The following is a 13,803-nucleotide window of genomic DNA, read 5'->3' as shown; positions in this document are numbered from 1 at the left end:
TGATGTGAAAGTAGTTGAAGGTTCTCATCTTCAAGCTGAGAAAGTCGAAGGCGTCATAGTTGAGAGTGATGAGGGAATTGGTATTCATAGTTTGGTTGCTATTCAGGATATAGTTAATGAGGGTGTTGGTGCGAAGGAAGTCGATGGTGCAAGGGCTACATGCCGTGTCGATGTAGGTTTTGAGGGTGGTGTTGTAACATGTCTTGCTCTGATAAAGGGATGATGACCATGAAACAATGAACGATGCCGGCTAACAAAATGGAAGGGATCCCGACCATGCTAGAGGTATATGGGACTCTCTTTGGAAGAATGTGTGAATGACATTGTTGAGTTTTCCATTGATGGCGAGGCTACTGAAGAAAATTGTGCAAACTTCTGAAGGAAGATGAAGCGCTTAAGGTTAACATATCCAACACAGCCCCCCTTCCTTGCTAGCACTGAGAGGTATAACTTCAGGTTGGAATGAAGATTTTATAGTCGAATGTTAGGGTCTGAGAAGTAACAGGAGGATGCGCATTTTGGAAGATATTATCAAAAAAGAAAAACCGTGCATAGTCCTTCAGGAAGCAAAGCTTTAGGCTGTCGACGCTGCGACAATTAGATCTGTTTAGGGCAGAAATCTAGTTGACTCAATAGTCTAGCCCTATCTGCTGAAATTTGTATATTATGGGACCCGCATTTTTGTCAAGGGGTCATGTGTTTATCTTGTTCTACTTTTTCTATCTCTATTTTGCTTGAGCTCCTTCTCGAGGCCAGTTTTTGGTTCTTGTGTGTATATGGGCCTAAAGAGCTCAATTTAAAAGAATCTTTTTTGCTTGAAATTATATATTTTCTCGATAGCATTTCGGTTCCTTGGTGTGGTATAGGTGAATTTAGCCTTATTAGCTGGCCACACGACTCTAATATTGTGCCTAGAATGTGGTATAGGTAAATTTAAACTTTTCTTTTTTATCTACATCAGAAGTTTAATGCTTTTATTTATGTTGATAATTTAAAGGACATCCCTATCATTGGCAAAAAATTTACATGGTTAAATGGGACAACCTTAAAACTTCAAAGTGTTGAAAATAGACAGAGTTCTAGTGACTCTACTCTAGGAAGCTTTATTCCTTCGTGCCATCATTATTGGGTTACCAGAACTGGCTTCAGACAATATCCAATTGTCATGAACATTGATGATGGTTGCTATGGATTTCGATTTGAGTTAGCTTGGTTGGAAGAACAAGTTCTCAAACAAATAATTAGGCACGTCTGGGAAAATGTCCAAATCGATGGTTACAGGGCTTTAAATTTGCAAAGAAGTTGCAAGCTATGAAGCACCAACTGCAAGAGTAGAGTAAGGAGGTGTCTGATAATATCTCTAGTAAAGTTAAACAGGCAGAGAGGAAAATCCAGTTCTTACACTCCAATGTATAGAATTCAATGGTATCATCGAAGAGCGGGCAAGCCTATGTTCAAATCTAGAAATGCAATTGGATAATTGGTTGATAAAAGAGAAGCTTTCCTGGTTTCAGAAATCTAGGTCCAAATGGATAAAAGAAGGGGACTGTAATATTAATTATTTTAGGCAGAAGTTTGTTAGGGATGGCATATAGAAGCAATTGATAAGGAAAATAAACGTCCTTCAAGGAAGCAACTAATCATTTGAAAAAAAGCTTTTCAAAATTCTTCCGACCGAAATTATCAATTGATGACCTATAATTTAAAAGTCAAATGAGAACCGGATAATTGAGTTGGAAGCCCCTTTCTCACTAGATGAAATCAAAGAAGCCGTTTTTGCTTATTCTAAAAGTTCTAGCTAATAGACTTAAAAATATTTTGGACATATTCATCTTGGGTCTCCAATTTGCCTTCATCAACGATTGACAAATCACGGATAATATTCTTATAAATTAAGAATATATTCATTCTAGTAAGTGTTTTGAGCAGGCTGATAATATGTGCAAGTTGGACTTCGAAGATGCTTAATCAGGCAGATCGAGACTATTTGATAGAAACCAACGCAAATATGAGGTTTAGTGAGTGATGGAGAAAGCGGGTGAGGGGTTGTTTGTCCAGTGCCTATTATCCCACATTGATTGAGGTAAAGCAGAAGGTCATTTCAGGGGTACTAGTGGTATTCGACAAGGAGTATTCCTCGCTTTTCCTTTTCAATTTGGCGGCAGAATCCTTTAGTTTGATGCTCCAATCAGTCAACCAAAGGGGATTGTTATCAAGTTTCCAAACTTTTATTTTTCAGCTACAATAGGATGTCAGTATTTTTTGTTTAAAAAATAATTGTGTATTTCAAAACAACAATATGGTTTCGTGATTTTTTCTAGTTTTTGTAGAGAGTGAAAATTGTAGGTTTGAATTTCACATTGAAGAAGAGAGAATTATGAGTTGCATTTAAGAGTATGCATTCACATGCCTTATACTCTTAGTATAAAAGTGAGAGAGATAGTGTATGTACGAAGCACGTACGGCATGTGATGCACACTCGCACATGCGTGTGTGAGGGTGTGGGCACAAGGCCGTTTGATGGCGCACTTTGCACTTCACTCGCATCGACGCAAGAGGCGCCCCTCATCCGAGCATGTGTGTGGGTCGAACTCGAGGCTGGATATATTTTTGTGAGCCCAACTCGTACGGGATAGCCAACGGTCATCTAACCATCGATGAAATTGAGGCAAAAGGAAGTTGTAACAACAACCATCAAGTGAGTTAAAGAGGTACATGTAACTTGTAGTGGTGGTTACATGTAGTTGTTGGTAGTGCATATAACCACCAATACAATAAATGTGCAGCCTCCTTATAGCTCTATATAATCGAGTCCTTCTGCCATACAAGATAAACAATTTCCAACACACTTTGAGCCTCTCAACATACTTTTTTTTTGTGAAAAACCAGAGATAACAATGGACTCATCTCTCTGTCTACTCATTTTTCTTTCTTTGAACCTTCATAAGACTATGGTGTCTAGTGTGTGGGTTCCAAGTTCGGGTGCATAGAGCTTTAAAACATCAAAAGAAACATCTCTGTTTTCCTGTATCCCGAAGACGAATTGTCCTTATGCACAACAAATAAAGTACTGAAGATGACAAATATCGTCTCCAGATAGCACTCCTTCGTGTCTGAAAACAATAAAGTTAAGCTTCAATTTTCTGATTTTGCACCACCTTTTTCTCCTTTTCACCCACCAATTTTCCAACATAAAAAACAAATTGTGTATGGTGCGACTACTCCTTTTTGGAAAGACAATCAGTTTTGCAGCTATCCTTTTAATCATCTCTTCACTGAACTACTTACAAAAGCACCCTGCCCAAATGCCAAAGTGCAGGAGGTGGTTTCTTGAGTGGGTTGGGAAATAGTTTGGGGAATGAAACTCATAGCTAGGAGAGTAAATGACCTGATAGCGGGACAACTTGAAAAGCAGCAGAGTATGTTGAGTTCTTCTTGCATCACCCTCATTGGCGTGATGAGTTCATTTGGGTCCAAGACACAAAGGTGTATATAAAGTTAAGTCCATGTACACTATTCTTGCATCGGATAGATCTTTCATAGTAATGCCTTCAGCTTGCCAGGTTTGAAAGATTCAGAAACCTTGTTCCTCCTTCAGTTGATTAGAACTTAATTTTGATGCTATTGTCATCAGAAATCCTGGTATTGCTGCAATCTATGGCACATTGGGTGACCAGAACAGCCATTTGTTTGTTCAGTTAACGTACATTTTTGGGGTGCATTGCTCGTTCTACATTTTTCATTAACAAACGTTTTGATGATGTTGAAAACAAAAAAAATAGCATTTGGGAACTTGTATTCACATCACCGTCCATGCTTCCATGGCCAGAGTTGGAAAACATTTCATGCCAAAAAAGTTTGGGTGGCCACTCATCCTTAGATAAAAATGGAGAATGAATGCCACATTGATTTCGTCCCAAAAAAAAAAAAAAAAACCCAACACACCGTCCTTCGTTAAAAATGAATACCCAATAACATTAGCTCATCACATGCTATCCTTGAATAAACTTGGGCAATGAGTATCCTATCCCAATACCATACTATGGAGTGGGAGGGTCAGATGTATTACTATTCCCAAAAAAAATCTTGGTACGCTCTCTTGCATAGATAAATATGTTGAGAACTTGAAATTACCAAAGATTTCCTTCATTTTTCACAAACAATCAATTTGTATCCTGTCTATTTTGTTTTTTTCCTTGAACCTTTGCACTTCTATCTGGTTCACTGTTCATTAATGGGTTCATTCTGATTCAATTTCCAACCTGCCCCGGCAGCCGTTCAACAACTGTTCCGGTTTTCAAAACATTGATATTCAAGAGACATTGCATTGCCTTATTACATTCTTCTTATAAGAGGATCTTGTCAGTAACTTGTATAGGCAGGGAAAGACTCGATGCAATTCAAACCACATATCATAAGCAGGTAAGTAAATAAGCATAAGATCCCAATTGGGGTATAAACATAGGCCAGGCCACACCTAATTCAGACACATGTATCAGCAATAAAAAAACTGAAGGAAAAAGTTTATGTAAGATTGAAACCCTAAACAACCAAATTAAGGTGCAGTTTATATAAAGTTGAATCCCTAAACAATCACATTAAGGTGCACCTCAAATATTCAATAGAATCAGTTTCAATGTTCAAACACCAAATCATCTTGACCTTGACATACATGAACATAAAAAAGTGAACTTTTAAGTCTTGAAAAATAATGCATCTTGTAATACATTATCTAAACCGTCAATTTTAAAGATTCACAAGTGCTCATAGATCTGTTTGATCTACACTATTTTTATGCTTGAAATTTTATAATTAGATGTTCGACTATCATAAAGATTTCCGGTGTTAAAACATCTTTCAACACCACACCTTTCTTTGATTGTTCAGAGGTCAGCCTTATACAAACCACACTCATAACTAAATAACCAAATGGAAATGGGTTCCACCTTTGGAAATTGAAAAGAAAACAAAAAGAGAAGAATCAGTGTATGGACCATGTATGAGCACTTAACTACTAAACAAGTTACTAAACAAACTTAAGATGCCAAATGAGGATATAGGAAATGGAAACGAGTTCCACCTTTTGAAATTGAAAAGAAAACAGAAAAAAAGAACCGGTGTATGGACCATGTAGGCCACAATTGGATCCAACTTTGCCAACAAATGAAACAGAAAGCAGTAATGGTAGTCGATACACGACTAGGAAAGAGGTTTTAGCATGGCCTTTGAGTGCTAAAAACAGTGTGATTACATGCCTTATTGCATTTGGCCTGATCTGATGATGGTTACAATTACAACAGAGGACAAAACAATATACTGGCCTGGTTTTCCCACTCCTTATCTTTCCAAAAGTTTGAACATCTTCTATGACAACAGAAAATCACCCATGGGGAGAGAGAGAGAGAGAGAGAGAGAGAGAGAGAGACAGAGACAGAGAGACAGAGAATGGTACAATACTGTGATGTTACACCTAATTACCTCTCCTCCCCTCTTCCCACCGGTCTAGCACCTACAATTACAAGAAGATCAGCCATATTCCAAAAACATATTTTAGACGATTAAGGAAACCTCAGAAGCATCAGGAAAAGAAATAAATGAAAAGATCTGGAAAAAAGGAGAACCAAAAATAAATAAATAAGAAAGAAACAATACAAGGCAGTTTGAAAAATTACCTGAAAGATCCAACCAAGATGTTCTTCATGGGTGCAGTATACTGCAACACTTTACAATCAAAATTTATAGCAGCCAAATTCTCATTGTCTTGCTGATTTCTCACTTAGAGAGCGATGAATACTTGAGCCTATAACTCACAAGAGCAGGCCCAAAGATACTGAACTTACCCGCGCTACTGAATGCAGCTTCAGCATCTGCTCGCCTCTTGAAAACCACTCGAGAACGACAAGACTTCTGAAGTACTTCCGTCTCTGATTCTTTGAGAGGCCCAAACTTCCCAAAAATTTGGTTCAACTCTGCCTCAGAAGGAAGAGCATTGTCCCCTTGTGTGAAGCTCAGTATCAGTGCAGTAGGAGAGCTCTCCTCTTCCACCTCTCTCTCACTACATTCACTTCCATCTACATCTTTCCCTTTCTCTTCATTCTCTTTTGCCCCATTTCCTGAACCTGAATCATCAGGGCTTGACACTATTGGTATCACAACAGATTCGAGCTTCTTTTCCTGGGGCTGCACCCCTGGATTAGGTTCCCTATTATGCCCCACCTCTACATTTTCTCTCTCTGGTTTGCTGGTGTTTCTGATATCGATAGAATTATCCCTCTCACTTTCTTGGATTTCCTCAGTCTGTTCAGGATTAAAAGCTTCAGGACAAAGCGAGCTCCTGAAAGCAGAGAAAAACCCAATAACTGCAGAGTCTTCTTGTACATCAGGATCTCTTGCAGCTGCAACGAGTTGCTCAAGCATTTCATTTGTCGTGCAATTTTTTTTCACTAATGGTGTGCCTTTTTCTACCTCTTTCCTAGCCTTTGGTGGTCTACCCCTACCCCTTTTTTCACCACCTGTAGTCTTGTACAGAACTATCTCATTTCTTGTGGGGTGATCTTTCATTATTGGTGTGCCCTCTTCATCCTCCCTCTTCTCCTTTGGGGGTCTACCTCTGCCTCTTCTTTTCTCACTTCCTGTGGTCTCCTTTGTCAAAACTATTTCGTTCTTGGTGCGGTTATCTTTCAAAACTTGCGTGACCTTTTGATCTTCATTTTTAACACGACGGGGTCTACCCCTACTTTTTACACCATCTGTGGTGTTCTCTGGTGAAACTCTCAACTTTTGTTCTTGGTTTTCAACACTACGGGGTCGACCTCTCCTTTTAACACCATCTATGGTGTTCTCTGGTGAGACCATCAACTTTTGTTCTTTGTTTTCAACACTACGGGGTCTACCTCTCCTTTTTACACCATCTGTGGTGTTCTCTGGTGAAACTCTCACCTTTTTTTCTTCATTTGCACGACTACGGAATCTGCCTATCCTTTTTACACCATCTGTGGTGTTCTCCGGTGAAACTATCAACTTTTGTTCTTCGTTTTTAACACTACGGGGTCTACCTCTCCTTTTTACACCATCTGTGATGTTCTCTGGTGAGACTCTCACCTTTTGTTCTTCGTTTTTAACACTACGGGGTCTGCCTCTCCTTTTTACACCATCTGTGGTGTTCTCTGGTGAAACTCTCACACTTGTGGCGAGTTTCTCTTTCTGACCATTTGCACTCCTTTCTTCCTCCATTTTAGTCTTTCGTGGTCTACCTCTACCCCTCTTTCCACTAACTGTGGTCATCAGAGGTGAAACTCCATCTTCCTTCACGGTTGGAGGTGACCCAGTTAGTCTGCTCGCGATTCTACTTATGCAATCCCCAACCTTGAACGATGTTGGGGCCTTCATATTTGCTTCTTTTTGAGAAACAGACTTCCTGGTTCGCTTTTCTTTTTGAGATACAGACTTCCTGGTTTGCTTTGAATAAGGGGAGAGAGAGCTCCCAGAGGCCCTTTGCTTCTTAGCCATAGGTAGTATCTCGATCTCTTGTCTCGATTCCAGAGAATGAGAGGATCCGGCCTTTGTATGCTTCTCAGCAGAATGTAAGGTCTCAATCACTTCTGCACTTGATGATGAGAGCCTCCTATTTTTCTTTGAGCCTGAAGACAGAGAGACTTCAGGCTTTCGTTTTTTAACAGAATGCGACGCCTCACTCCTGGACTCTCTAAATGATGCAGACCTCTTCTTAGTCTTTTGCATAGGCTCAGGTGAGAGAAATCCGGTGGAATTCGACTTTTCTGCAGTTGGTCCTGAAGCTAACTCTCGAGTACGCCTTTTGTAAGTGATATCTCTTTCAGTCTTTACACCATTCTGATTAGAAATGGCCTTCCTCTTCCTTGCCATTATCTCGGCTATGCTTCGACTGCTTATGTGTTTCCCAACCTTCAATGGCTTCTGATTACCAGATTTCCTTGCAATTCCCTTCTCCCCAGTTATTGTGAAGTTCCCAGAGCGAGAGCCACCAACCGTCTCACTCTTTCCAGCCATCAGTTTAGGAGATTTAGTGCCCGTCTTTCTCCTTTTTCTTTTTAGTTCACGAGAACTAACACTCTTCTCTCTCTTCTCTGCCAATAGTTCATCCATGCTCCGCTGCTTTCTATTAGCATACAAACCATCCTCTGGAGAATGTCTCTGGAACTGGGATGAGTTCAAACGCTCTGTTTCCTCGACTTTACTCCCTTCTAACTCTTGCAAAACCTGGCCTTTCTCTTTTATAAGAGCTGAATTTCGATCGGTCCCCTCAATTTCATCTATGAACCAGGATTCATCATCGTGCCCTAAAATCTTTTCATTGTCTTTAAATTCAGCTAGCTTTGAGATACCCTTTGCACGGAGAAAAGCCGAAAATTGAGCCTGAAAGTTAAAAAATTCTAGTTTGTTACCACCCAGAAAGGGCGACACAGCCAGCTTTCTGATATAGTCCAGAAACCCTTCTGTTTCAAAACTAGAGATCGGAAAAGATCTGACATTTTCATCAGGGTAAGTAACTTCTTGTCTTAATCCTGCATTCAAAACTTTCTTTGATTTCAGGGTGTTACAAGCTTCTTCAGGCAAGCAAGAGCAGGTGAGACCTAACTGAACTCGCCTGGATACTTCTTCCAATGCATCATCTATTGCATCAAGGAACGCATCCATACTGTTTTGGTTCTCCATTTGCTCAAAATTGGATCGGAAAGGTCTCAATTGAAATTCATTGCACCACGCAAAGGTTTGGTCCCCAAAATAACAGACGAGATGGTGATCTTTCTTTTCATATCTTCTGGCCCTTTCGGACGAAGAAGACGGATCAAATATCTGCCCAGGCCACCATGGATGGCTCTTTACTTTACCCCACACTAGATCACCTGCACAAAACCCTCTTTCTCCTTGCGGTAATTCCATATTGACATGCTCCTTATCTTTTATTGCGGTATTCTTTCTAGGTCTCGTACGGGGAGTTACCGACTCTTCTTCTTTCCTCATCACCTCCTTTTCTTCTTCCTCTCCATTGTTTTGACAGCCATCGTTACCAGCCTCTCTAACTTCGTCTGGGGTGCTGTTATTCTCATTTGACGGAGAGACAGAGAGCGAAAGACCAGACTCCCTTACTTCAACACTTGGATCTCTGCTACTCTCGTTTGGAATAGAGAGAGAAAGAGAGAGACCCAACCCTTTGCCTCTTGATTCATCAATTGAAGAGGTTTCCCTCTCTATGTCCACAATTTGAGATGCATGTTTATTAACCCTAGGATTTTCATGTTCATCTTCTATGAGGGGTGCCTCAGAATTCAAATCTAAGCTCTCTGAAATATGGGCCATGGAGAAAATTACAGAGAAAGGAAGAGAACAAAAACCCTAGACTTTAAAAAGGGGAAAATTATGGGAAAGAAGTAAGAAGAGAATTTGAATTAACTTAGAACCCTAAATATGGAGTAAAGAGAAGGGAGGAGGAAAGATGGCATACCAGCTTTGATGTTGAGCTGCAACCATGGCTGTTTGGATTCTTAGAGAGAGAGATTAATCAATATGGGACAATTCATAGGTCAAAGCAGCCACTTTTGTGTTCTACCAGCTCTACTGTAACACCAGAGACAGAGAGAAAGCTTGCTTGCTTGGTTGTTGCTTATGAACTAGGAGAGAAAGGAAAATGCTCATTAGAAGCCCCTGACATATATCAAAATGACATATGCGCCTTTTTTTTGCTTTTTGCTTTTTTTTTTTTTTTTTTTTGAAAATGATGAGATTTTTCTTGTTATATTTTAAAGAATAGAAGCTGGGGTTGTGAAGATGGAGTAAAAAAGTTAGGAGCGATGGTGGTCACAACTCACTCTACTTCAAAAAAGTCAACACGTGGATTCATGTCTCAACCATTCCACCGCTTTTTACCCAACTCATTTCTCTCTCTCTTACCGGTTTCTATGGGGACGTTACGTTCTATAGGGCTTAAGATGCATAGCACCCGTTCAATGGCTCGGATTAAACATTAGCATATCCAACGGTTAAAAATAGTTTTATATTTTATTTTTTATTTTTTAAATAATATTTATCTGGTGTTTTAATTAAAAAATTTTGATTATGAATTAAATCAATAATAAAAAATATTTTGAATAAAATAAATTGATTTTTATTATTTGAAGGTGCGTTTTACGTTGATTGTTTAGAGAATCGGCACTATACAAACCCTTTAGTTAATATTTAAATGGTACGGTTTGTACAGAGCCTAGGCTTTTTATATATAAATATATATTTCATTGTTGGATGATACAAGGTTTAATTTGAATAATTAAATAGTGTTTGTGCACCATTCAAGCATCCCATAAACGGCTAAGGAGCAGTTATTGATTCTTCTTTTTTTCTTTTTTTTCTTTTTTTTTCTTTTTTTGAGTAATTCGAAAGGGAAGGCATCCCCCACCATTTTTTCAGATAGATTAAGGAGTTATTTTTTTTAGAAGTGACAGTCAGCGGTGTTATTAGGATTGAAAAGTAACGAAACGTTAAATCCAAACCCAATTTTAGATGCAAATTTGTTCTTAAAAACTACAATGTGAAGGAACAAAACTTTAAATCCAAACCGAGTTTTAGATGCAAATTTGCTCTTATTGCTTCTTTCCACAATGGATATGAGAAAGCACAAAAATATAGAGATTGGTGCATCTTCCGAAAGTACAAAAAATATTGAGATTTGGCCCTTCTCAGTGCTCTCTCTCTCTAACGAGCCATGAGCATTTAGTTTGTTTGCACATAAACAAATCAGCCGTATCATCGGTGATTAGGTCTGTATAAGAGTGAGGCCCTGACCAAACAATATAAGGCGCACCTTCAAATAGTGCCAAAAGATGTTGTTTTAGTATTATAGATCTTTGTGACGGCTTGAATATTTGTTTTTGTCTTTAATTATACAATTTGAAAATTAAAAAATAGTATAGATAGGTAAGATCTATGAATACTAAAAAATCTTGAAAATTGACAGCCTGGATAATACATTACAAGATACACTATTTTCAATACTTGAAAATTTTCTTTTATCATGTCCAAACATCTTGAAGTTGGGATGAATTAAGGGTTTATAGCATCAAAATAATCTCTAGTAAATTTTTGACATGTACCTTAAGTTTGATTGTTTAGTGCCTCACCCTTACATAAATTTTTTCCTTTATGAATTGTGGGTTGGTTCTTGATTATTAGACATTAGATCCGGTTATCTTCTTATTAGTTTGGGAAAGGGGAAGGGGACCTTAGTCTAGTGGTTTTCATTCCCACCACTTATACCTTCCAAAAGCCAACTCCTAATCTATTTGAAAAACTAGATACGGGCCTGTCTTCCCACTAAATTACCCGAAAAAAAAAAAATGAGACCTGATAAAATTAAGTTCTATGGGCTCTTTTGTTTATTTAATAACAATACCCAAAATAGTTTTGGAAATTAAAATACGTCTATATTTGGTATATATCATGGTGTGTAAAAATTTTCAAGTTCTTTTATATGTTTCTACTCGAATATGGTCCGCAGTTTGAAAGTATGACAAAAAATGATTGTGTTTAGGTAGTTTAAATGTTGGATTATTTTGAACAACCTAACATATGACAAATAAATAAAAAAAGAATAAATATTTGGGGTGTTTGAAAGTTGGTGCTCAAAATAAAATAAAATAAAATGAGCGTTTGAGTAGTTCGAAAGTCGAACTTTTGAGCCGCCTAAATATTTGTCTTTTTTTCTTTTCGCAAGTTGAATTTTTGAGCCGTCTAAATACTTGTCTTTTCTCTTTCTTTCTTTTTTTTTTTTAATTTTTTTTATAATATTTTGAGCCATCCAAAAAGTTGAAATTTCGGATTAAGAGAAAAAGAAACAAAAAGTTCTAAAATCTAAATCCTTTTCCATTTTGGGTAGCTCCATAATCGGAATCGAACAAAACTTTAAAAACTCACTACAAAATATCCAAAACTATGAACTACTTTTCAATTTCAAAAGTCGAGTTGGTAATTAAATTTCCCTCTTCTCTTACGTTTGCTCTGGCATAAGTTACGTGCCAAAGTAATGTACGTTATTTTCCACATAGGTGCCCAAGCAATATACGCTATGTTATTTTAGTCCACACAAGTTTTTAGAGCTAGCTTACATATTGCTGTTTTAGAAGACCAATATCGGATTTTGGTTTTTACTAACTCGGATCGGCCACATCTGCAAATGATTAGTGAAAAGTTACTAAAAATATCAAACAAAAATAGTATTTGGCGATTCAGGAGCAAAGCTTGACAACTCGAATAATTTTTAAATCCAATCTGAATCAAAGATTCAAGCGGTTTCTTGATGATTTAAAAAGCATCAGATTTTAGAAAAAATGGGAAAGTGGTCTCTAGAAAGAGCTAAGCATGAATAGGCACAAGGCATAAGTGGTCAAGATGGCAGGTACTACAATATAAGGTCTTGAATTCATTCCTACCACTGGTACGGGACTTTATCTCTGCTAAACTACCAAAAGAACATAGTCATTAATAGAGGTAATTGAGAAACCTGAGTACAACAACCATGTCAAACATGGATTATTTTATCTACTTAATTGCTAGGCCAAGACATAATGTAACGGCATGAGACCTATGTAATTTTAAGGAAAATTTACCGAAAATTTTGTATTTTAAATCTAAATTATCCTATATATTTCATTCAAATCCCACTTTTTTAGAGTATAAAATATATTTTATTTTTTACCTTTTTTTCTATAAATTGGATTAAGCTCAAGTTTGGTACAATTTTATACTTTTCACTATCATACACCTTTAAAATAATTCAAAAAAAATTTGTGCATAGACGTCACAATCATTCCTACTCAAATTGGATGTCAAATTGGATGGCTTTGGAAGAGTCACGAAGTTTGAGAAATTATTTTTTTTTTTAACTTTGTGTCTATTCGATGACACTCTTACAACCGCTCATTTTGAAATTTAAGGGACAAGAATGATTGTGACCTCCATGTATAAACGATAAATGGTCTCTTTGTAAAAAATTCGATCATTTAATCTTGTGCTATCAGAAGAGGTCATAACTTATAGTGTAATTAAATCTTGCAGAGGTAACCCACGTACCTATGAGTAAACGTAAAATTTGTATTGTACTTAACCTCTATGGAACTATTTGAGTAGATATTGTATTTAGGGAAAAGTTTATATAGCGCTGAGGCTCTAAACAATCAAATTTGAGCCTACTCGAAAATTTCACTAGAAGAGGTTGTTTTGATGCCCAAATATCTTCAAATTGATCATCTTGACATCAAGATGCACAGACATCAAGATGCACAGACATGAGAAAATAATATATTGCAAGTTTTGGAAATAGTGTATTTTGTTATGCATTTTTGGACCGTCAATTTTCAAGATTTTCAAGTTTTCATAGATATCTCGATCTACACTATTTTTTAAGCTTTAAATTTTATAAATAAATATAACAATATATTTTAAGGCTATCACAAAGATTTCCAACATTAAAACCACATTTCTTGACATTGTTTGAAGGTCGGCTCTAATTTGATTGTTTAGAGCTTAGGCTCTATACAAATCGCACCCTTGTATTTAGGCCTTATTTCAAGTGAGTGATTGTAAATTGAGTGAATTGCATATATGTATGTTGTTGGAAATTGTATAAACATAGTATAAACATAGTTTAATTTGGGTTTTATTAAGAAAAAGGTTTGTCTTCCTACTTCATTTCAAGCAAGAAACGTCGTGATATAAAAGGTCAGGTGTATTTCATTAAGTTGTCCTCAACAACACTAAACTGCTTGCCGATGT

The 13,803-nt window shown here is 37.3% G+C and overlaps 1 protein-coding gene across 2 annotated transcripts; it reads right to left on the bottom strand.

The window, feature by feature from the left end:
* Positions 1 to 5,057: 5,057 nt before the first annotated feature.
* LOC18433088 (uncharacterized) lies at positions 5,058 to 9,613 on the bottom strand. 2 transcript variants are annotated; one of them, XM_088874647.1, is made up of 3 exons: positions 9,485 to 9,613; positions 5,673 to 9,323; positions 5,058 to 5,509 (listed from the first exon to the last, which is right to left on the bottom strand). In XM_088874647.1, the coding sequence occupies exon 2, from the start codon at positions 9,001 to 9,003 to the stop codon at positions 5,773 to 5,775; it is 3,231 nt and encodes a 1,076-aa protein (XP_088730773.1). In that variant the 5' UTR covers positions 9,004 to 9,323; positions 9,485 to 9,613; the 3' UTR covers positions 5,058 to 5,509; positions 5,673 to 5,772. The 2 variants fall into 2 exon arrangements, with proteins under 2 accessions (XP_088730773.1, XP_006843248.1); XM_006843185.4 differs by having other exon boundaries at positions 5,673 to 9,613.
* Positions 9,614 to 13,803: the final 4,190 nt, after the last annotated feature.

This window comes from Amborella trichopoda, chromosome 8, assembly GCF_054954075.1.
Source record: "Amborella trichopoda isolate Santa Cruz 75 chromosome 8, AtrichopodaSantaCruz75HAP2 v2.0, whole genome shotgun sequence".
Taxonomy (NCBI): Eukaryota; Viridiplantae; Streptophyta; class Magnoliopsida; order Amborellales; family Amborellaceae; genus Amborella; species Amborella trichopoda.
The sequence above is the reverse complement of the archived record's forward strand: the minus strand, read 5'-3'. Positions and strand labels throughout refer to the sequence as shown.